At 34.6% G+C, this 25,000-nt stretch overlaps 1 protein-coding gene and 1 long non-coding RNA gene across 2 annotated transcripts; one reads left to right on the top strand and one right to left on the bottom strand.

The window, feature by feature from the left end:
• Positions 1–3,079: 3,079 nt before the first annotated feature.
• On the bottom strand, positions 3,080–21,452 carry LOC144970787 (aromatic-L-amino-acid decarboxylase-like). Its single transcript, XM_078910799.1, has 14 exons — positions 21,318–21,452; positions 17,674–17,892; positions 14,976–15,089; positions 14,418–14,537; positions 13,745–13,879; positions 12,849–12,992; positions 11,786–11,852; positions 11,392–11,486; positions 10,264–10,331; positions 9,661–9,751; positions 9,245–9,343; positions 8,068–8,169; positions 6,955–7,119; positions 3,080–6,328 (listed from the first exon to the last, which is right to left on the bottom strand). Exons 2-14 carry the CDS (start codon positions 17,872–17,874, stop codon positions 6,113–6,115), a joined length of 1,617 nt encoding a protein of 538 aa, XP_078766925.1. The 5' UTR covers positions 17,875–17,892; positions 21,318–21,452; the 3' UTR covers positions 3,080–6,112.
• Positions 18,500–21,365, top strand: LOC144970788 (uncharacterized). The gene is made up of 2 exons (XR_013645021.1): positions 18,500–21,095; positions 21,172–21,365. It is a non-coding gene; the product is annotated as an uncharacterized LOC144970788 (long non-coding RNA).
• Positions 21,453–25,000: the final 3,548 nt, after the last annotated feature.

Below are 25,000 nucleotides of genomic sequence, written 5' to 3'. Positions count from 1 at the left end.
TTTAATTTGTGTAGATTTGAGGGTATACCAAGGAATTTACATTCGTTTAATTCTATGGGGTATACAATATTGATCCCAGAACAATTTGGGTCATCAAACCTGGAAATAAGTGCACGTCAATCGTAGACATAAGACTTACTTATACTTATCCCAACCAGCGACCAACTCAGCTCAAGTCCTTCGGCCGTGTGTCATGACGTAAATGTTGGATGACCTTTATCGTTTTTCCAGATACAGTATGGTGTTTTTATAGATGAGATTTGGGGATCTGAATATGACTCCGAGGGATTCTATGGGTTTGCATTCAAGCAAGTAGTGTGTTACACTTTCATTGGTGGTTTTGACATAACTGTGTAAAAGATTCAACAACACATAGATGTAAACAAACTAATTTATTTCTCTTTCATATCACTATCGCCCTTTATCTTTATCTCCATACTATCGCCATCAACCGGCTCCTCATTCATTCCTTCCATTTCCACTTCACGACCAACCTCGCACCGTCAAATCTTGCTCTGAAATCATCGTCTTCAGTTTCCAAGATTTCCAAGTACGTAATTGTTACCAGCATTGAGATGATTTAAAGGGGGGGGGGGGGGGGGGGGGGGGGGAGATAAAATCTCACAAAACTACAATGTATTTTTAAAAATTATTTTTACTGACAAATTTCAGGTTTAAATAACTCAAGAGCGATGCAAGATTTCATTAAACGCTTCACTGCTATATGTGCAGAATTTATTCAAGTTTTGATTGATATACGTTCACTGTGTGCCCTTTGGTAGCTGAGTTATAACGTCATCAGTAGAAAGGGTTAATTTTGAAATAAATCGTAATTTATTTAGGCTTTGTCCGACATGATTCTCGAAAGTTTTTCATGTAAATGTCAATCTAAGGATAGCAACTTTTGTTTTTAAGGGTTTTACGGTGATTGCAACACATTACGATCATATCAGCGCCAGTAAAAAGGAAGAAACTGGGATAGTTGAAAATTTTAGAATTACAATCAAATCACCCAAGAAACGGTAAGACAAAGGGGAATTGGTTCGAATAGGAAACAGATGTAGATTCCAAGAGACGCCATGTGTACTTAGTTTGAGATCCCCTAAAAGTCTCATCCTTATACAAACAGGTCCCAACTAAGAGGAACACACTCAAATGTTTACAAATCATATATAATATGTAAACAAAACATATTACAGTTCAATAACAGAGAGATGATTTACAAGACAAAAAAATATCATCTCCCAAAACTCTATACATTTGAATGTTTCCCTCCCAGTTAGGTTATCCGGACAGGGCCAAGAGAAAACCAAGAAATCTTATTCCAAGACAAAGACAGAAAGCAGGTTGGAAAACATATAGGGGGATAGAAGACACAGTAAGTGCCCCTCTGTCCACTATGGGAGGTCAGGAACCCCACCCAGTGATATCAACTTGGAACATTACTTTGGCATTGTGAAATTCTTTTGTGTATCACGTCATCACTGATTGCAGTGTTGATTACGATAGCGTTTTGAGGTTTGCCGCATTGATGAGAACACTCGGTGACGACATTTTTTAATGAAAATGAGATAATGAGATGGAGCTTTAAATCGGATGATTGTGCAAACACACGATCACAAGTAAGATATCAGAAGAAAGCAAAAAACAAAAAACTTTGATTAAATTGGATTAATATGTTGAAAACATTAAAATTTGAAATGTGTCAATGATTAAAACCAAACACACTGTAAATTACGATTGATTTCAAAATTATTCTTTCCTAATAATGAGATCAGAACTCAGCAACCAAAATATCAAAACTTAAATAAATTCTGCACTTACGACAAAAAAAAAAAAAAAAAAAAACAACAACAAAAAAAGTTTGCTGAAATCTTACATAGGTGTGGAGTTATTCAAATCTGAAATGTGTCAATAATAAAAAAAAAAAACAAAAAAAAAAAACAAAACAAAACAACAAAAACACTGTATAACTATGCATTTGACTGTATCCCAGCCAAGGTCTCCGACAAGGCCAATACAAAACCATTCCGATACAAAGATAGAAAGTAATTGTTGGAAAAACAGATATTATAGAGGGATAGGAGACAAAGCAAGTGGCCTCCGTGCCCACTATGAGACGCGTGTATCTGAAAAGTGTACACGGCTTTTTGGCGAACAGACAGTAAGTTTGGGCTTAGAGAAAAAGATCCCTAAACGGTTCTCCAACTCAACAAATGTTACACATTAACTCATTTACACAGATAGATTATAAACACAGAGGAAAAAGTCACTCCCACAGAAAGATAGGTAAAATAACTAATACATACGTTCAAAATTACACCATTCTCCTCTCCCAAAAGAATTCAAGCTATGAAAATGTTTTTTTTTTTTTGTTTTTTTTTTTGTTTTTTTTAAAAGGGTTTTACGGCGCTTGCAACACATTAAGGTCATATCAGCGCCAGTAAAAAGGAAGAAAATGGGAAAGTAAAAAGTTCAAGAATTACAATTAAAGCAACCAAGAAAAGGTTAGAAAAAGGGGAATTGGTTCAAATAGGAAACAGGTGTAGATTCCAAGAGCACACCATCAAAGTACTTCGTTTGAGATCACCTAAAAGTCTCATCCAGACACAAGCACAGGCCCGCACTAAGAGGTATACACTCAAATGTTTACAAATTATCCTATTACACGTAAACAAAACATAATAAGTTCATAACAGGGAGATGATTTACACGGAAAAAAGATCGTCTCCCAAAACTAACTATACATTTGACTGTTTCCCTTTCAGCCAGGACATCCGACCAGGGACAGGACAAAACCAAGTAATCTCATTCCAAGACAAAGACAGAAAGCCAATGGAAAACATATATAGGGGGATAGAAGAGACAATAAATACCTCCCTGCCCACTATGGGAGGTCAGGAACCCCACCCAGAAACTATGAAAAAAAAATGTGGTTTGATACCAAGACGAGAGATAATTATGTTCTTGGAAACGGGATAACCAGATGGTGGATTAGTAGATGGGGGATTGGTAGAAAGCAAAGACTCTGCAAACAATTCAAATCAGCTCTACCTGCTGGCTAAATGTAGCTAATATTAGAATTCAAAAGAATACAAATTATTTAGTTAAAACAAAAATCGTTTTTATTCATTTGAAAATATGAATAGGATGATACTCGTTTGTTATAAATAATGAATAACATTTCTAGTAACATTAAAAGTTATGATAAGGCGGTAAAATAATCAATCAATAGAATTTCTACTTTATTTACAATAATACTTTGGGAGATTCATAATAAAAAAACATAAGTTATAGTTGAGAAAAAAATACGGAAGGCAAAACCCATAATAAAATCATAAAAATCATCTTTCAATACGCGCATCAACTCCTAATTTGAAAATATAATCAAAACAAGACTTAACATTGTGAAAGAATAGTATAATTCCATTAAGAATCAACATTTAAACATAGCAACGTTTTTCCTCAGCAGATTGTTTGTTTGTTTTGGGGGTTTGGAGGCGTCCGCTTCGAGGTAATATTACCCCCCCCCCCCCCCCCCCCCCTGAAAAAGGAAGTTTATGGAAAGTCACACAATCTTAGATCGAGCAAACTGCTCAGAAAAAGTAACAGAGGTGATACAATATCACTTAGAATAATGCATTAAAATGACCACTGGTGCTTTGTAAATCTTTAAATTTCTCCTAAGATCAGAATGCTGATCAAATTAATTTTGGAAATTACCGCATTTTGATTGGTTAAAAAAAAATAGATTGTAGAATGTAAATGTCATTTACTAGAATGAGTAATCATTTTGACAAGGGCATAAGTTTTAAACCATTTCGCTTGAATGCAAGAATACAATATATTCAAAATGTTCTGACCATTAAGTTTACATTAAGTGTCTCTTTATTACCGGTATATTATGTATTATTATTATTATTATTATTATTATTATTATTATTATTATTATTATTATTATGATCCAGCATTGCCCTTAGTTATCTTGGACGAGACATCAGGAAAGAGTTTTCTTTAAAAATCTCCCACGTGATAATATGCATCAATCTGATTAACTCCTGAAAAGAACAGGCAGTGCTTTTATATCACCCACTTCCCTCCCAACCTAACCCCGAAGGTTAAATTATCATTAAGACAATTTGCATTGGCGTTGAAAGTTAAATTATCATGTGTATCAAGACTTTTTGCATGGGCATTGAACTTTAAATTATTGTGTGTGTTAAGCCTTTTTGCTTGAGCGTTGAACGTTAAACTGTACGTTAAATTGTCATGTGTAAAGAAATTTTGCATGGGCATTTAAAAAAAATTATAATATTAATAAATGTCATGGTAATATTTTCATTGGCAGTACACAGCAACTACAGCCTAGTTTCCTTTACAATACAAATCATCTAAGAAGATACCCGATTTTCAATTGACTGAAATAGACTTTCATGACTAGGTGGAGCAATACAAAAAAAATTGTCCTGAAAGAGAGGATTTTTAAAATAATCGTTTGATTTCTCAGAATAACATTTTATTAGGACTAGGAATTACTGAAAAAAATTACAGTAGTTATAATAAAAGCCTAATGAAATGGATGTTAAGGAAAGACAAACAAAAATAAAAAGCATACTATCTTTTGCGAAGACAAATGACTGAATTTGATTAACAAAATAGTGCTTACCAGTAAATTAATTTGTGACCCTGGTATTGTGTTGAACTGTACTTGATGAAGAAAATTGGATCGACCAGAATTAGGAAATTAAACTGTTTTAAAGTTGAAAAAATAAGCCTAAGACACATAAATAAGAGTGTTTAATTAAATTCAAATTTTATTATTTGAGGCTGAAATCCAATTTTGATCACCATGATCACTTCGACATCATGCCTTTTATGGACGATTGGTCACGTATTGACTTAAAAAGGTTAATCCAAATGATGATGATGGTAATGAATAATAATGCCAACAATAATAATTATTATATAGTAATAATAATAATAATAGTAATAATAATAATAATAATAATAATAATAATAATAATAATAATAATAATGATAATTATAATAATAATAACAATAATAATAATAACATAACATATGTTATCGGGCAAAATAGGATAAAATCCCTTGAATGCCCACAATATTAATAGTAATGCCATAAATCTATTGATTAAAGACTACAATAATGATACACGTGATAAAGATAGATTTTAAACTTAAATGTACTCATGGAAAGGTGGTGTACAATAATAATAATAATAATAATAATAATAATAATAATAATAATAATAATAAATGGACATGACTTTGCTTGATAAGAAAGTTGCTCGTTTGGAAGATATAATCCAAATTTACTTTATCTGGCCAGAAATATGGTTTGTGTTTCACAAACACAAGATGAATAATTCATGATTTACTTATTTTATTTTTTACTTAATTTTTGTGGTTCTTATTATTCTCCTCTATAAAAAGCGACTGATGCATTTTTAAAATTGTAAAAAAAAAAAAAATAACAAAAATCCTGAAGGTTTTTCATTCTACTGACACTGTAATTCTGTAGCATTCCTTTGTATTTGAATGTTTATATTCCAACTTTTTAGAGTTCTCTTTTCTCTTTTCAAGTGAGCAAAAAAGATAAATAAATAATTAAACGAAAGAAACAAACCAAAACGAACCCCCCCCCCCCCTCCCCCGATTAAAAAAAAAACCCATCCCAATAGGATTATCTAATTCACTTTGTTGGAGTGCTTTTAAAAATTAATAATGTACCAAAGTTTTTTTAAAAAGGCTATATTATAATAAAAGTCCAGACTTAAGACTTAATGATTTTTTATGTAAACCATTTATAATACTTTTGTAGGAGAGCGAGAGCGATTTGAAACAACTCAATGATGAAACCAGATTAACATCACTGTAGAGCTTATAAAATATCAGAGAAAAGGCATCAGACAGAGACAATTGGAGATTCTTCACTGCAGAAATAAGAGGAAGTGCCAAAGCTGCAAAGTCAGATGCATCGAAAGTGGAAGGCTTTAAGTCAAGTCAAACCATGTTTTGAAAAAAATAGTTTTTATTACAGCTCTTTACTATCAAACTCTGTCATAATCTCTTTTCGATTTTTCAAAGCAACTCATATTAAATCATCGTAGACTTTCTTCAATTTCAGCATGCCCTCTTTATTGATAGAATCTTCATTTTCGTGTTTATCAGGCAACAACAAAGCTGTTTTCTCCTCCATTGCTTGCTTCGAGTCAAAGTCATGTCCTCCATTTGTTGTGATGGGGATTATCTTCTCACTTGAGTTGTCTGTTTCTCCCAGGACCTTGGAGGCACATTCAGACACGACCTAGGGAAGTAAAAAATATGTCACCAAAAATTGTAAACGATACAAATTTTAAAAGATTCACTTAAAGTAAACAGCAACAGCAGAAATATTTGTTAGAGATCTAATTTTTTATAATGAGCACCTGCTTGTCCCATTGCAAAACTAAATATCTTATTATATTGGTAGGGCATACATATAATGGCATTAGTATTATTTATTCTCTCGATATGAAGGATAATGACAAACAAATTCAATAATAAAAAAATTAAAGCAATTTTAGTCAAATTTATTGGATTGGAATTTATCTCAATTTTTATAGAGCTACAAAAACAAAAATGTCATATTTATTGAAAACATGAATATCTACTGTAAAATACTTTCCACCAGATCTATCTTAACTGTATTATAGTTAAATGGACAAAAGGGTAATTAAAAGAACGCGACAACCTATTTTTCTTGAATTCAAATTAAGTCCATCTGCTTGTGAATCGATTTCTTTATCAATTGAGTTACACGATTTCCTCCCCCCCTCCTCCCCACCACCAAACAAAAAAAAACAAAAACAAAAAACAAAAACAAAACACATATACTCCAAGAAAAAGATGAGTGCATTGTTCTGATTAGATTGCTTGAGTAAAGAATATTACCTTGTAGGCAAACTCCACATCCTCTTCAGTAACTGAGTTAGGGACCAAAGCAAATCGCAGGAAATACACATACTTGGATCCAACAGAGGTAGAGCTACTGATCAGATAAATTCGACGGTCCATTTTGATTTGTTTATAAAGACTCTCACTCAAACTGTTCTCTCCCTGACAACAATTAAAAACAAAAGAGTCTTAAGTTAAAATAAACAAAAGATTTAAAAAAATTATTGTTCTTAAATAACAGCAGCAAGGCTTATGAATTCAAAACTTTGCCTTGTTATTATTCTTTAAGTGTTAGAATAAAAGTCGAGATATTTGAAATGCAGTTCCTTTGTATATTTCTATTTAATGAAATGCAAATCATGGCTTTGGTGACTAACCGATAGAGAGTCTCATATTATTACAAAATATAGTTATGAAAGTGACTAGATTGGCAACAATGATTGGAAAACTACCCCAATGATGTATCATTTGGAGAGGCAATTTAAACATATTACCCGGATCAAATCGGGGTAAATTGAGTACTTGGCAATATGCAGTGGTGGATATTACTATTAACAATGCTACTAGTACACAAAAAAAAAATGGAAAAAGAGTGACTTGCACAGTAATACATTTGGTAAAATTCCGTTTCATTTGGCCGACAGGATGAATAAATGAAACATTGTGAAATGCAACGAGCATGGTAAATCTTTTTTGGAAATGGGCTATCTGTTCATATTTATTTTCATATTCAAACTAATCTAATGCAATCCAAGAAATCCAAATCTATTCTGCAAATGTTTTATTTCAAATCATGGATCTTATATAGAGATACATTCTAGAACCTATAAAAATCAAATCTACTTTAGATGTTTATAGATTAAATAAAGCTGTTTACCATGTTTTCAGGTTGCTACTCTTTACAAGGGGAGGGAACGGGAGACTAATAATTAATAGAGCTGTCTTATTGTACTTTGAAGTGAGTTTACGACTGAGGTGGCTTGTTTTAGAGTGTTTTCAAAAGATGAAAAAAAAAAATCAAGTTTAGTGATCTTCAGGCTTAATGAACAATTTTTAAAAATAATCCAAGCATTTCACAGAAACATTTCAAAGAATAATTTTGCAGGATACCTTTAGCCTGAAGCAACACAGTCCCATCTCCACTTTGATAGGTACTTCAAATCTGCCATCCTCTATCACCAGTCGTTCAAAAAAGTGGGCCAGACTCACATGCTACAAAAATGAGAAAGAAACAAACCATATACATATTTTCCAAAATGATTGTACATTTCAATGATTTGTTTACTATTGGTTGCTTCAAAATACATGCCCCAAATATTTCGACAAATGAAATATTGAACTGGGCACATTACACTCTTATTGTCTTTATAGAGCATGAATAAGGCTTATTTTTATATTTTTATGACATCCTCAATGTTACATGCTTTTATAGAGCGTCAGCATGCTAACTCTGGAACCAAATATTTATCTGAGAAAATTGAACGACGTCCAATGCAATCCGACTCATCATTTTAAGTCATATAATATCTGCCAGATAGTTTTAAAGACACACATCAAATTCATTTGAAATGATCTATGGATCTCTTTGTAATTAGGAGAGACTGTTTGTTCCAATACAAAAGCTTCTCCTGAAGATTCATTGGAAATCTGTTCATTATTCAGGAACGTATGTTCAACACAGTTGTGTTCTGTTTGAACTTGAAGTCCATATAGGTGAGATGGCTGAGTTGATAAGGTATTGCACTTCCACCCGGAAGATACAGGTTCAAGCCCTGCTGTTAGCATTTTGTTCTTTCATTTAGCAAGAAACTTAGCCCCTACTATTGCTCACTTTGCAATGGCTGACAGGGTCATATCAGTCTTTTCTCTAGACAGACCCTAATGAAAAAATTACCCTGAGGATAACTAAAGGGAATTCTATTTTTATTTTTATTCTCTTCAGAAAACTTTGATACAATTGGACTTTTGATGTGATATAAAAAACGCGAATAGAAATATAATTACTCTCTTACTTTATATTTTTGATTGATTTTTTTCCTAGAACCGTTCTAATGCAGATTGATTGAGTCTGTCAATTTATATGAAAAAGAAAGAGGAAAAGAAGACGAAGGAGGAGGGGAGGGAAAAACGACAGCAAAAATAAAGAAGGAAATTAAAAAAAAAAAGTACAAACACGCCAAGGATAAGCGGGGTATTAACTAAAAAGTCAAAAAGCTTTTATCCAACATAAAAATTATGTAACTGGATAATGCATTACCAAACCGTTGTGTGTTTACAAAAGTCTTACCTCTCTTATATATTTCTGTATTCCTGTCACACCATATGAACGAAGTGTAAACCAAAGCTTGAGGGCTCTGAAACGTCGACCCAGGGGGATCTGCCAGTGCTACAATGCAGAGGAGTAAATTGGGTTGTAAATCATTATTTTAGAGCTGGATAAAACAATAAGTACCAGTACTTTCAAGTAATCCTCATCATATGTGAAAACATTAAGAAATCAGAAAGAAATATAACGATGATAACAAAATCGAAATAAATGACAGCAACATCAGCAGTTGCAAAAACAATTACAAGAATAAAAGCATCAACAACTTAACAAGCATAAAATCATACGAAAATATCGATATTGTTTTTTTCATTTTGTCTGTATTTCTTTATACATATTTAATTTCAGAATAAAAGAAAAATAGAAGTAAGTTTTACCCTGAAGTCTGGAATCTTGTCTTGGTTGTCATGTTTAAGGTAGATAGGATTCAGGTTGAAAGCATCAACAAGTAGATCACTGTGTTGGATCCTTGGGAAAAAAAATGCCCCACATTAATTTTCAAAAGGACAGCGCAGTAGCCACCGCGTTCTGCCCCCCCCCCCCCCACCTCTCCACTCTCTCTCTCTCTCTCACTATGTCTTTCAGTCAGGTGGATGGTGGTGTACCAGTCTAGGGTTCAAATCCAATTTAACAGTATATTTTTTTCTAGGTAGTCTTTATTTTATTTCCATAATCATTACTAGAACCCAGAAACAAATAAGCAATCCAGTTCATCCAAATTCTACTTGACATTGCAAAGGATTTTCTTAATGAAACAAAGAAGCGAAAAAAATGTAAGCATTTTCTTCACATGGGCTAAGGACCAATTTCAAGAACTAAAATAGGAGACATGAAAAATACGAGGAAAAATAAGAGCTTATTGACTTAACTCACACATTACACGTCCACTAAAAACTCATTAAAAGAATCCTATTGTTGGTTTTCATCTGTGATTTAATTTCATATTTTGTTCAAATTTAGCGACATTCCACTAAACTTACCACATAACTGAACAGTCAAAATGGACCAGCATCCATTTGTGAGGGTTGACACTCAAGGTCTCTGCATGCTGCAAACAAATGTTTACAAAACTTTGATATATCGATTTTCATTTAAAAAAAAGAGTTGGGGCCCAGAATTGTTCTGTCATACAACCCATGTTAAATCTTTGTCAATGAGCACAGAATTACTGGCAAATCTAAAAATTATAAATCTATTTATTACAAATTTTTATATGAATAACTTGCAAACCTTTTATAAATTAAGGGTAATTCTTTCATCCATTGACTCAAATGATTATTTAGAAAATCTGCTAGGATAAAATGATCGGTTATTTGACGTTGAAAATCGCTATCTGGTCGCCCTGTTGCCAAATTCATTTGCATGGTCCTACAGACTTCATTACCAGACCGATTTTGATTGTTGATGGCTCAAAAGATTCATCTCAGTCTACGTCAATTTCCATAATAATAATAATATAGTAGTATAATAATTAGAATAGATGAGTGCATGTTCATAATACACTTTAACCCCGCCCCCACACCCCCCCCCCCAAAAAAAAACAAAAAAAAAAACAAACAGGTATACAGTTACAGGCAAAACGATATCAAAAGACTGGTTACGCAATGCTATCAATACTCTTCAACAGTCGTAACATCACTTCCTTCCTAATGACGCATGGTAACTTAGTAACACTGGCTCTAAACTATTGGAACAATGGCGGACGCCCGTATGAAACATTTCTCCGGCGAGCATAAAACCGTATCCAGAGGAAAAAAAACCCATAAATGTGATCATGTTTTGACTTTTACACATTCTGATCACAAGGCATATGAAAGGTTCTAGCCAGCATGAAGAATAAAAAGTAATGATTTTCTTAGTTTAGAACCAAGATGGCCGCCGTTGCCGGGCAGCGTGACATCAGACTACTAATTAGGTAGAAAGGATTCTGTTTCATGATAAAACAAGCACTCAGGGCATTTAGGCAGTGAGCATTCCCATAGAAACCACTGTACTTTATATGTATGCATTAACTACCCTTATACCAAAAATAAAAAAATAAAAATCCCCAAAAAGCAACAAAAAAAAAAAAAAAAAAAAAAAAAAAAAAATATATCATGAATAGCTACCTCGATGCCATTCAAGTAGTGTTGGAATTCAGGACACACAAAAGCAGGGCCAGCATAGGCTGCATCTACATGAAGCCAGATTCCTTCTTCAGTGCCTTAAAAAAATACCACGGACAATTATTAAGGAAATAAAATTACGTATGGGTAAAAGACAACAATAACAAACAAAAAAAAAACAAATTTAAAAAAGATTAAATGTATGATTCAAAAGGTTTCATAAGAGCAGGTAGGTATTGTATGGCATCAACATGAAAACGTTGTCAATGATTGTATGGGGTAATGATTAGGTGAAAAAAAAACAAAAAAAAACTAAAAGCAAAAAAAAAAAAACAACATATTTTTAAAAAGTGATGACTATATGAATTTCGTGTGTGAACGATTATATCATACTCACAAAGTGGTCCAATTTGAGGCAAGTCATCAAAAGAACATGAGCCTGTTGTTCCAAGAGTGGCACATAGCTGTGAACAAAACACAGATTTATCTATAGGGAATCAATTGCTTTTTATATCAGCTTAATCTAGTCATACATATTCGGCTATGTGGTCTAGTGGTAGTTGCGCTCGGACTAGAAGGTCCAGGGTTTGAGTCATGTTCTGCATAGAAACGGGTCTTTACTCACATTCTTTCACATTACTTGGGTTTAAATGCATACCTGGCAACTGTGTTGTCTATATCCAAAAATATCGTAACATCAGCTAGCAGGCATCATGTTTCTTCCTACTTGTTATGTTGCTGTTCACTAGGGACCCCTTGTAAAGCGCTTTGAGCAGGTTTAGTTGTGTAGCTCTATGTAAATACTCAAGTTGTATATATATATCAATGCAAACTGCTCAAATCTAAGTTTGTACTATTATTTAATGTCAGGCTAAGATCAGGCTCGTCATCCGGTGAAAAATTGCTTGTTACACAAGGAAAGAACTCTTACATGTCATGTGGAGGACGATCTTTTTCTAGAAACATCCCACCCATCTTGAACAAACTTTCAAAAGAATTATGGCATTCGTCATCGGAAGATATGTTTAAAAAGCATCTTAAGACTTTGTTCTTCTCCAAATGAAGTGCTGATGCCCCTGTAAAGTGCTCCGAGCACTTCCTCGTGATACGTAGAGGGTAGAGCGCTCAACAAATATACTTTAATATTATTACTGACCCTCTAAAATTATTTAGTATAACAATTGTACGAAAATGCTTAATTTTGTCATATGATGGATCTGTTCATGTCCATTTGATTATTATATCATCTGTGTAGAGGCCATCAATATGGTCTGGAGTTTATAAGGTGATGTATAAAATCTTTTTAAAAAATGGTATTTAGAGTTTATCTTAGATCCGATTTATAACCTCATTTTTTTTTAGGTTTCAATGATTTGATTGATTTCTTAATCCTAAGACAAAACTGATTTATAATTTCCTTCTATTTTATAATCAAATATTAGAAAAAGGAAGGGACTTACAAAGAATGGAATGAGTCCATTTTCCTTGTCACTCAGGATAGAGTTCTTTAAAGCATCAATATCCATGGCAAAGTCCTCATTTAGTGGAATCTCCCTCATGCTCACTTCAGCAAGGAGTCCTGCCTTGTGTACTGACGCATTGGCCTGAATTTGTTTAAAAGAAAAAAAAGAGAAGAAAACGAAATGTACAATGAGCTGTATCCTTTTGTATAACAGTATTAGTTACACCACTGTTTCATCAATAGGATAATAGTATTTTACATGTATCACATCTCTGTCAAGAGACTTTCGTCTAAAGATGAAAGATGGGTTGTTGGAAATTAATTATAAACAATTATTATTAATTTATTGCTATCCGTCTCGTTTGAAGTAAAATGGACAAAACTAGATATATGAGGGTCTTTGTATTAGCCCAAGTTGTCCAATTGCTTTCAAGAACTCTTCTCTTTATAAATATAAATCAGTTTTTGTTATCTTAAAGAAAAAAACGTTTTCTTAAATACATTCAGAACCTGAATTTAAAAACGAATGAGTGGTAGCAAGAAAATCTGGTACAGCCAAAGCAGAAATTATTCGTAAAAGCCCCGTCCGCCCACCCTCAAAAAGTGTTGCAGTCAATTATCTCTTAAACTTTAATATGGCTGAGGCACACCAAGGTCATGACTCCTAGTTGTATGTTTTTTTTCTTCTTTTTTTTCATAAATAACATTTGGTGACACGACTTAAATTATACATATCTATTAATGAGAATGAGTTTGTATTATCAAAGTTAAAATATTGTAAAATATCCATAATCTGATTATTTTGATATAAAACTCAATTTGTTTCATCTAGTTCATGCTGACATAACACCAGAATGATGCACTGAATCAAATTGTTTTCCTATAAAGACTTACCTGGACGGAACAATAACACGTCAATTTAGACATAATCTCATGTCTTGACATTTGTGGATTCTTCTTTTGTACTTCTTTCACTTTTTTGTTTCGAGCAGCAAGGACACACAGAAAAACCGTCTCACTAGCGGCAGTCTAAGTAATTGAAAAAAATAAAGTGCAGAATGAGTCTCTCACCATGATAGTTTATATATTTATATGTCTGGCCGTCTTTCAAACACACGTTTTCAGATCGTTATAATTTATAGCTGCAGAAACGAATCAAATATAAGTGGTAATAAAGTTATTTTAACGGCCTCAGAATCTATGTTAAAGTTAAAATAAATAAATAAAACTGAAGCGCACACATTTATAAATAAAAACAAAGAAAAAAAAGATATTTTATGGTAGGTAGTGAACAGTGAAAGTAGAATTTTTTTTTTTTTAATGCAATCCAAAATTAACGATAATAGCCTTAACTGTTGTAACTGCTGTTATAGACCCATACAGGACCTGAGAAAAAAAAATCATCAGATTTAAATATATTAAGTTGCATCTAAACTGAATACATTAAACTCCTTGAAAAATAAATCAAAACAATTCTAATAAGCTATGACTTCAGGAATATGCATGGGGTCTAAATAGCAACAGCAAAGATTATATAATAAATCCAATAATCGTTCTCCCAACTCACCTGAATGACTCCACCTCCAGTTCCTTCTCCACTGTGTAAAAATGTTGAAGGTAATCCTAGCATTCTTCCTAACCAATCTGTGCTCACCATCTCCAACTCGGTGCATGCTGGACTTACATCCTGACCATTTACAAGAATCAACAATTCAGATCATTTAAGACAATTGCGTAACGTTTTGTGCAACTAAAATGCATGGCTCATCTTATAAGATTGGCTGTTTTTCAGACGCACCTAAAATCACAGTTAGATTGCTACCTACCTACTACATCGACAATATCAAATCCAACAATTATGAAAACAAATTATGGATGCAGACGATCTAAAAATGATTTTGAAGAAGATGAAGAAGGAAAAAAAGACAAAAAAAAAAAGACGAAGAAAAGGAAGAAGAAGAAAAAAATGAAGAAGAAGAAAAAGACGAAGAAGAAAAGGAAGAAAAAAAAGGAGGGAATGCATAATTGAGACTTTAAATGAAAAAAAAGGTGTACAGAATAAAAATTCTGAATTAATCCAATATGCTTTATTACAATGATTATCGAACAAAAAAATTGTGCCTACCCAAGTAAAGCCAATACAACTGAAGGCATCACATAACATATCTCCCATTAAAGATGGGAAAGAGCCACCACCAGCAAAATAGCCATGGAATCGAGGACTTCTCCAGTGGGATATCTGAGAAAAATATCAAAAATAAATAATAATGATGGTAAAAATCATGTACTGACCTATTTGAAACAAAAATATATGAAAAAAGAAAATGATATATATACATAGAAAAGTCCAAAAATAACGCATCCTCTATGTTCAAAGCGACGAAATCTCTGAACCGAAAACCATTCGAGAACCCAAAACTACAGGATAAATTTGGCAAACAGACAACAAATCCCAACGATATCCTTGACATTGTAACTGACCACTTCCAGCAGAAATTTCACAAACAAGTCTCACAAATATCGCCCTTCTCAGGAAACCCTAGAGACCTAAACAACCGCATCACAACAACTGAAGTTAGAAATAGCATAAAGTGCCTAAACAATAACAGATCCCCAGGCGAAGATGAAATTCCCGCTGAATTGCTGAAATGCGGTACCCTCTCCCTGGATCTGAGCATTGCAAACATAATGAACAAAACATTCTCAACACAAAAGACTGGGACATAAACAGCGGTGTCCTAATTACAATACAAAAACCAGGAAAAACGAAAGGACCCGTAAACAACCTGCACCCAATAACATTACTGAATACCATAAGAAAAACACTGTCAACTATTGTCCTCAACAGAATTAGACCGAAAATAGAAAAATATCTATCACATAGCCAAAGCGGGTTTCGCCAAGACCGAAGCACATCGGACGTTGTATGGACACATAAATGGTTGGCAGCAAAGGCACTCAAAGAAAACATATCCATAACAATAACCGGAATCGATATGTCTGCAGCCTTTGATACGATCGACAGAGGAAAACTTTTGGAGATATTAACAGACATAGCTGACGAAGACGAGCTCCGAATAATCCGATTTCTCCTCAGCAACACAAAGATACAACCAAGGATATACGGGGCCACAAAACAGTTGCAGTTCGAAAGTAACATCGGGACCCCCCAAGGAGATAGTCTGAGCCCGATTCTGTTCCCAATATACTTAGAACACGCGCTGAAAGAAGTTCGAAAAGTCATTCCAAAACCAACGACTCATATTGAGAATGCAATCCCAAGAGAAATCGCCTATGCAGATGATGTCGATTTTATTGGATTAACACCAGCAAATATAGACATCATACAAAATACCCTCATGAAATATAACCTCCAAGTCAATGCCAATAAAACCGAATTTACAACAATATCGAGGAACAAAGAGGAATGGAAAAGAACAAAGAAAGTCGGCTCACTAATTGGAGACACAGAGGATGTACAAAGAAGAAAACAGCTATCAAACGCCGCACTCAGTAAACTCACCAATGTATGGATTAGAGGTGACAAAATAAAGAGAAAAACCAAACTGAAACTGTACCGTGCTCTTGTAAAACCGGTACTTCTGTATAACTGCGGCACTTGGGCGTTGACAAAATCCGAAGAAGAACATCTAGATGCCTTCCATGGCACAGAGCTAAGAAGGGTACTGGACATCAAATACCCAAAAAAGATCTCAAATGAATCACTCTATAAGATCACAAAAGAAAGACCAATCTCCCTTGACATTTTACAACAACGATGGCAACTTTTCGGTCACATACTACGCAGGGACAAAAACATACCAGCTAACCAAGCCATGCCGGGATACTTCCAAAAACATGGGAACCTTTTCAGAGGAAGACCGATCACAACACTCCCTGTGATCCTAAACAAAAACCTCACAACACTTGGACAAAGCATTAGTCTCATAACGGCAGGGGACCTTGAAAATCTGAGAACCCTAGCAGAGGACCGGCAATATTGGAGACACCTCACACAGGAAATACTGGAAACAGCCAAGGCGACCCGATCTTTCGGTCGAGACGCGAAAGGCATCTAAGTCAAGTCAAGTATATATACAGTTCCCTCTGTTTGGAAATGTGAAATATTATGTGGAGCAGTATATACATATATTTGAAAAAAAAAAAAAAAAAAAAAAATATATATATATATATATATATATGAAAAAAGACAGCCTTATTTTTGGAGTCGATGTAGCATGTGTAAATGAGCGTGGTTCTTCTGGATACCAAGTAAAGAACATAGGTACTCATGTGCTACGATACCCTTTGTAAGGACATGACACAGAGGAGGAGGGAGGACTTTGTCAAAGTATAGTAGAATGATATATCTCAAAGATAAAAACTTTAAAAAATCTTCCCTCTCCTCCCTTCCCATAGTGCCACAAAAAAAAGAAAAGAAATCAAACAAAGATAAAGGCAACAGAAATACATATAAATAAAGCCAAAATATTTAATTAAAAAAAAAACCCCAACCAAACAGTGTGATGGATATTGGATTTATAGTTGTAAATATGAAATTTGGGGTTAATTTCTCTTCGTTATGTTGGAGAATAAATACTATTTCTTACTTTGCAAGAAAAATGGAAATTTGTATGTTTTATCATTTTAATTTTAAATTAATTTTTCAGAGTCTGATTCATCCTACATAATACTGTTTTGAGACGTTGGGTCACAAATATCCACATCGCAATGAAACAAAAAAGAACAAACTGTATTCTTCTGTCCAATCTAAAGACAGCATTTTTATGACATAATAAAAGCATAGACCCTTTTCTCCTTACTCCAGGCATGATCACTTTTTCAATGTCAGCTACAATGTCCTCCCAAGCCTCTCCATGTTCCGGTGCATTGGTGGGTACAAGTTGTTTTAAGTATCCTGGCTTGACGGAATGATTCACTTCCCTGTCCTTTATGTTGTCAATGTAATCTGCGATGTAATCAACCATCTCTTTCCCATATTTACGGAATTGTGTGCTGTCCATTTTTAAAAAATTTGTTTGCTGTCAAAATAAATGAAATAAATACATTATGACCACCCTTAATTCAAAGCTTAGTATTAATCTTTGTGCTTGTCTTTGGAACGATGGGTCCCTGATTTGAGTACTGCTCTGAGCCCAAAGTTGAGTCCTCGGAGGAGGCTCTTTACTCACATTCTCTCATTGCACTCAAGTGCAAAATGAGAACCTGGCTAGAAACAGGTTGAAAAAAAAGTTATAGACACCTTACTGGCATCGTGTCCTCACTTGATGAGCATTCATTACTTACTATACAGACGTGTTACCTAAATATATGTACATGTGTTTGTGTGTGTGTGCGTGTGTGTGTGTGTGTTTGTGTGTGTGTGTGAGTGTGTGCATAAATGCATTTGTGGAAAGTTCTTGTGGCATTGCATGCGCATGTTTGTGTTTGAGGAATAGCAAAAATGTCTTCATCCTGTCCCTTTCGTGTTCCATGCTTGTTTGTAATGGCATCATAAGAGAAGAGTCTACTGAGATTACACATACTAATGAAAAGCATTTAAGCATTAAGTTGTTCCAACTGTAGAGTACCTAACCTCTGCGGTAAAATTAGGAGGTCTGAGGATCCGTCTTTTATCTTTCTTTCTACTTTCTCTAGCAGCATTTCATACATATATAATTATAAACGACAAGTATGAAGCCCGGATACATGTATTATTAGTATGCACTTCAGTCAAATGATCAATGGCAGGTCTATAAATACAACAAGTGGCTGTGGGTTGACTGTTAGCATCACAAATTCTTTTGTCTTAATGGCTTATGATCTGTCGTATTGAATTTGAAGAGTACTGATCACCTTTCCCCATTGACAGTGGGGGAAAAACTCCAATAATAATGCGATATAAACCAGATACATTCAACAGACAAAAATGTGATGGTTACATCATCATAGTCATTGGCCTTCTCTATGCCACTACGGCTGAGGGCTGGAATCTCAAGAAGTCAATTCATGTTGCTAAGGCTGTGACTATTCGGACTCAAGTCTGAATAGTCTCCCGTCTCATTCCAATATCAATGTGCATGTGCAATCAACAGGTTATAATTTGGACTCAGTCTGAATAGTCTTCCATGGCAGTATAGTTTGGTTTTGTCTATTTTAATATATTGTTTAAAATATTGATAATTAAATAGAATTGATGCAAATTAAAATAAAATTGTAACTTTATTTTATGAGAAAGACAAAATCACTGATCAAAAGTAACAAAAGTTAGTTAAAGTAACTGTGGTCTAAAGGAAAAGCTTTGTTAATATCACAACGCGATGTACAAACAAAATAAGGACAATTTAAAAAAAAGAAGTGTTAGAGAGGCAACAATCCTTCTACAGTCCGAGGCAGGGGTTATGAGAGTCATGAGACATTCTGACATGAGCAAAACAGAATTTCTTCTGAACTCTTCTTCTGTTTTAAATTAGAAATTAGAAGAAAGGAGAAGAGAGAAACATGCAATGATTAGTGTGAAAACTAGATTCCAAAAGCAAAAGGGAGCGACCAGATACACTACAGTGGCCAACGAAGTGAAGAAACAGCTGCGGGCAGACAAACGGTCCTATATAAATGAAATTGCTGATATAGCAAAGGAAGCTACAGGGAAAGGAGATCTTAAGACCCTCTACGCCACCACCACCGGAAAAGACCTGTCAGAGACAAAGATGGAAAACTAATCACGTCAATAGAAGAGCAACTCAAACAATGGAAAGAACACGGCCCTGAAAGAAACAGCTCAGTGAGTTGGTCTCAAGATTAATGAAGAGAAGATAAAACTACTACGCTTAACTGCCAAACAAGAAGCACAAATCACCGTCTCTGGCATAGCAATAGAAGATATCAGGGAATTTACATACCTTGGCAGCAAAATCAGTCAGTTGGGTGGAACTGATGAAGGCATCATCACTAGAATCAAGAAAGCGCGCCGGGCCTTTGCAATATTGAGACCAATATGGAAAGCGTCCAGCATATCCACAAACACCAAGTTCAAAATATTTAACACTAATGTTAAAGCAGTCCTGCTCTATGGGTCAGAGACTTGGCGAACAACCTTGACCATATCAGCCAAGACACAAACAGAAAGTGGCGATGGGTTGGCCATACCTTGTGGAAAGAGCCCTGTAATATACCCAAGCAGGCTTTCGAATGGTACCCACAGGGCAAGAGGAAACGGGGTCGTCCAAAACAGCCTTGGAGGAGAAGCCTTCACCAAGATTTGAGCGTCTCCAATCTTACCTGGAGTGAGGCAAAGGTCTGTGCCAAGGACAGAAGAAGATGGAAGAGTACTGTTGAGGCCCTATGCTCTGCAAGGAGCCAAGAGGCATAAGTTATAAGTAAGTCTTCTTCTGCTTCTTTATCAGTTCTGCCCACTGCCGCACTGTGTTTCACTGCGCACACACATTGGATCTCAAATCCGAATAGCCACCGGAGACTATTCAGACTTGAGTCCGAATAGCCACTTCGTGTTGCAAAAGGTTATGTGGATGTGGCAAATACTTTTTTCCCCATTCTTTAAGAATTGTGTAGCTAAATTGCGGCAGGTAATTACAACAGAAAGTAAAAATTTGCATCCAACATGCATGAAGAAAGTTTCCAAAGCAAAACCAATTAACTACACCAAATTAGGTACTTTGGTAAACGTCCATTTGGCACTCTAGCAGTGAGCTGATAAAAATAAAGGCATAGTGGCTATGACCCTATTTTTAGGACTTTTAAGAGATGGGTCTCAGAGAAAATTCCATAGATTTTTGTTTAAGGATGAATTTTAATGATTTATGCCAGATTTTCTTCAGGAGGAATCACCATATCGCTTGGTGCTGCTTAAGTTTAGATCAATGCCAATTTAGTATCTCTTTTGACCCTGGATAAAATAAGGTATTATTTAGCTTTGGAAATTGGTTAATCAAAATTCCTATTGTGGCACGTAATTTAACATCTTAACTTTTTTAATAAAATCAAATTCAGGGCTTGTTATATTCCGCATTCCTGTACTCATTCCAGAAAAATCATAACTCATACGTCAACGGCCATTTTAGGCCAGTTTTGAAATCCAAATGGTGGTCACGACCGAAATGCAAGAGTTTCAGGTCACAAAGTCCGTCAGGAAATAGGAGTACATTTTCATCCTTCATACTAGTATAACTTTTCTTTCCCTAATATGATCATCAAAATTTTGGTTCCATTAGAATCGTGATTATAAGTTTAACTCTCTCGAGTTCACCCTCATTGAAAATCGAACAAATTTGTTCGATTTTCCATGCATATGAACTCGATAGAGTTAAGCGCTTTATTATTTATAATTAATATGAAAGTGAAAGGTTTCATTCATTTAGTTCAACAAAGTACTTCACGAAATTATTACTCTTCCGCTATCCAAACTTGAGATTTCTAAAATACAAGGTTAAATTATTAAAACTCTCACCAAATATCCGCGTATATCTTTGTAGAGTCGTTATGACACAAGTGGGATAGCATAAGCATTTCCCTCTCCATTTTATACTCTGTACATGACAACTTCTGCTGAATTCCTTGAATGATACACGTTTAACTTTGGGAATTCCGGGCTTTCGCATTTCCTAAAAAAATATTTCGAACTTCCGTTAATGATATTTCAATATCGATACTATTTTAACCGTGAAAATGAACGAATGAAGTAAAGAAAACAGTGAGTTGCAAAGGGGATCATCGACAAACAGTACATTTGAATGTTGAATCATATTATCATCATAGATCTTTTTAAAAATTTAGATTTCTTAAGGTATTCATAAATTTTAATTGAGTTCATATTCGCAAGTTGAGAATCGATTCTTTCAATTCAAAGATAAAATGGGAAATCCCCACATAAAATCCAAGGAAAAGAGGTCTCGATCAAAGGTAAATCACCCGTTCGGTGTTGGACCAGTTCCAATAATACTGTAGGTTGTCCGAAATACTTTGAGTGGGCTGACAAGGTCAACTAAAAAACAAACAAAAAAAGTCATAACTTAATCAAAATATCGCCTCACACGAGTTGTTGACTCGTCGAAAACGATGATATTCTTCTTCTTCTTCTTCTTCTTCTTCTTCTTCTTCTTCTTCTTCTTCTTCTTCTTCTTCTTCTTCTTCTTCTTCTTCTTCTTCTTCTGTTTCTTCTTTCAAGTAGTAGTAGTAGTAGTAGTAGTAGTAGTAGTAGTAGTAGTAGTAGTAGTAGTAGTAGTAGTAGTAGTAGTTGGCTAGGGATTCCTTTAAAAGCGTTCTGAGTAGTGCATTTTATTTATTGGATAAAGGATATTGGACTATATAAATGGTCATTTTTCCTCCACCCCCATACTATAAATAGAATTTCTGGGCTGATCGAGCCCATCGTGAACAGAGTGACCTGCGGTTTGTGTTATCCCAAGGATGAAGTGGTCAGTGGGCTGAACGTATATTATACGACTGCGTTAAAATTTTCCCCGCAGTCGAACCTGTCATTGCGGGTTTTCCCAATATTGCTGTCTATGACAGACGAGTATAATCATATCATTGCTATGACAAAGCAGAATCTTTCCACTCTTCTTCCTCGCTACTCCTATTCTCCTCCTCTTACTAAATCCTCCTCCCCCTCCCCTCCTCCTGGGACTTGAAAAAATCGTGGGAAAGGCACTTGGAAAACAAATAACAGTTTTATTAACAAATGAATTCAAAATGCTCTCTCTCTCTCTCTCTCTCTCTCTCTCTCTCTCTCTCTCTCTCTCTCTCTCTCTCTCTCTCTCTCTCTCTCTCTCTCTCTCCCTCTGTGTGTGTGTGTGTCTTTCTCTCTCCCACCCCCTCTTTCTATCTATATGTCTATAATATTATATCAAAAGAGCCACATAAAAAACACTTCAAGCACAATCATGATCAACTTCTACAATAATATTGTTTCGAGCATTCGCTCTCATCAAGAATTGATGAGAGCGAAGGCTCGAAACAATGTTGCAGAAGTTGATTGATCATAATTGTGCTTGAAGTGTTTTATATGTGGCTCCTTTGATCAAAAAGTTGATCACTATTATGTTACGGGTTTTGTTCAATTCAATTCAATTCAAATATTTATTTATTGTCGGCATTTTAAAAATGTTTCATAGATAATGTAGTCAGGCTAATAGAAGCCTTTGACCGACATAGGTTATAACACATAGTGCATAAAAATACATAGTAATACATTTTCCTTTAAAACATCCTCATCAAGATTCCAATCATGACACACAAAGAAATAAACATATTATATATATATATATATATATATATATATATATATATATATATATATATATTGTGTGTGTGTGTGTGTGTGTATTGTGTGTGTGTGTGTGTGTACGGTTAGATTAATTACAAATATTACATTTTCATGGCTGGCCATTCCATGAGAGGATATGATTTTTGAAAACATTAAAATTTGAAATTTTCCTGATGTGCTCGGGAAGTTCATTCCAAAGCACAGCAGCAGAATATCTGAAAGATCTTTTGCCATAAGACGTTGTTCTGACCCTTGGAATATCAAGGAGGTTTGAATATCTAAAATTGTATCTGTTATTTTTCAAAATGACTATATCAGATAGACCAGGAGGAGCAATTTTGTATAAAATTTTAAACGTTTCCAAAGTAATTGCTCTCATTCGTCTTATTTGTAGGGAGGGGACTTTGGCCATTGAAAGTAATTGGTCGTAGGATCTTTTGTCATCTTCATAAATAAAACGCAGTGCTCTTTGTTGTATCTTTTCAAGTTTATCACAATTTGTTTTAGAACAGAAATACCAAGCTAGTGGACAGAAATTGAAATTTGACAATACAAAAGAGTGAAATATTGTTAACTTGTTCAATTTTGAAAGGTATTTTCCAAGCCTTTTTAAGACATTTAATTGCTGAGAAGCTTTACGGCAGATGGTTTTAATGTGTAAATCAAATTTTAGTTGGTAGTCTATGTCGATCCCTAGTAATTTTACAACTTCTTCACATGTAGTACTTGCAGTTCCAATATGGAACGTGGGTTTCTTTGTGTGTGTTTTTGTACCTACTGCAATTGCCTGGAATTTGTCCGGGTTTGCTTGCACACAATTTATTTCGAACCACTTGATAAGAATTTCGCTTTCATTTTCAATAGTTTTTTTAAAAGCATATCGAAATTTGAATGAGAATATGACAGGGTATTATCGTCAGCATAATTATATAATTTTCCCTCTCTGATAAAGTAAAATATATCATTTATAAAAATGTTAAAAAGTAATGGTCCAAGAATTGTTTTTATAATTTATATACCTATATATTTTGTTGTTGTTGAGAGAACTGCAATAAAGTGGATGAGTTTCTGTAAAAAAAAGTTCAGAGTCATAAGAAAAACAAGCTTTCAATTCTAATGTGCGCGTCGACATGAATCAATTAGTTGATACCGTCCACATAACACGGTAAATCGTACACATTAACGCCACTAACCGTAATTTGATAGATATCCAGTACAAAATTAATGAGTCAAATTTGTCAGTGCTGTTGATAATAATGTCAGGTACCGTTTTTTTCTCTGCGCAACCATGTACTTCAAATAAATAACATTTACTTTCAATACGGATCGCTATAGATAAGTGCATATTATGCAAATTCTGGCTCGAGTTTGAAAAAAAAAAAAGAGGGGGGGGGGGGGGGGGGGGGGGGGTTAGGATCCGTCGGGCTCAGCGTGGGTTAGAAGATTACACTATGCATTAATAATGATAACAATAGTTTGTCGGGGATATCGAACAGGGACGGCTGGTAATAATGGGCAGGGTGGTCAAATACCAGCCTGTTTTTTCGTTATATGCTGTATTACCAGGTCCGAAATAATCTAATTTAAATTAGATAATTTTAAAAGTTAGTACTTAAACTTGATACTTCGTACTGAAATCAATTTGTGTGTATTTTTGATAGATTGAGAATCACCATGCACCCTGTAATGCATAAACCAGGATACGCTCCTGTTATTTTTATCACCCCCCCCCCCCCCCCCCCCCCCCACGCCGCTCACATCGTCATCTCATCGTCACGTCGCCTGACAGTGAATTCCGATTTTGCTGTCTGGCCTCTCTAGTTCTAGGTCGGGCTAATTCAAATGAGCCCACCTTATAAACCAGT

This window comes from Berghia stephanieae, chromosome 4 (assembly GCF_034508935.2).
Source record: "Berghia stephanieae isolate SIO BIC M18660-M18661 chromosome 4, UCSD_Bste_1.3, whole genome shotgun sequence".
NCBI lineage: Eukaryota > Metazoa > Mollusca > Gastropoda > Nudibranchia > Aeolidiidae > Berghia > Berghia stephanieae.
Note: the sequence above shows the minus strand (reverse complement) of the source record. Positions and strands in the feature narration are given on the sequence as shown.

Coding starts and splice junctions, on each gene's coding strand:
- LOC144970787 (XM_078910799.1), bottom strand. CDS start 17,874: ATGGACAGCACACAATTCCGTAAATATGGGAAAGAGATGGTTGATTAC. Junction 9,752..10,263: donor TTTGACTGTTCAGTTATGTG/GTAAGTTTAGTG, acceptor TTTTTTCCCAAG/GATCCAACACAGTGATCTAC. Junction 8,170..9,244: donor TACAGAAATATATAAGAGAG/GTAAGACTTTTG, acceptor TCATTTTTGTAG/CATGTGAGTCTGGCCCACTT.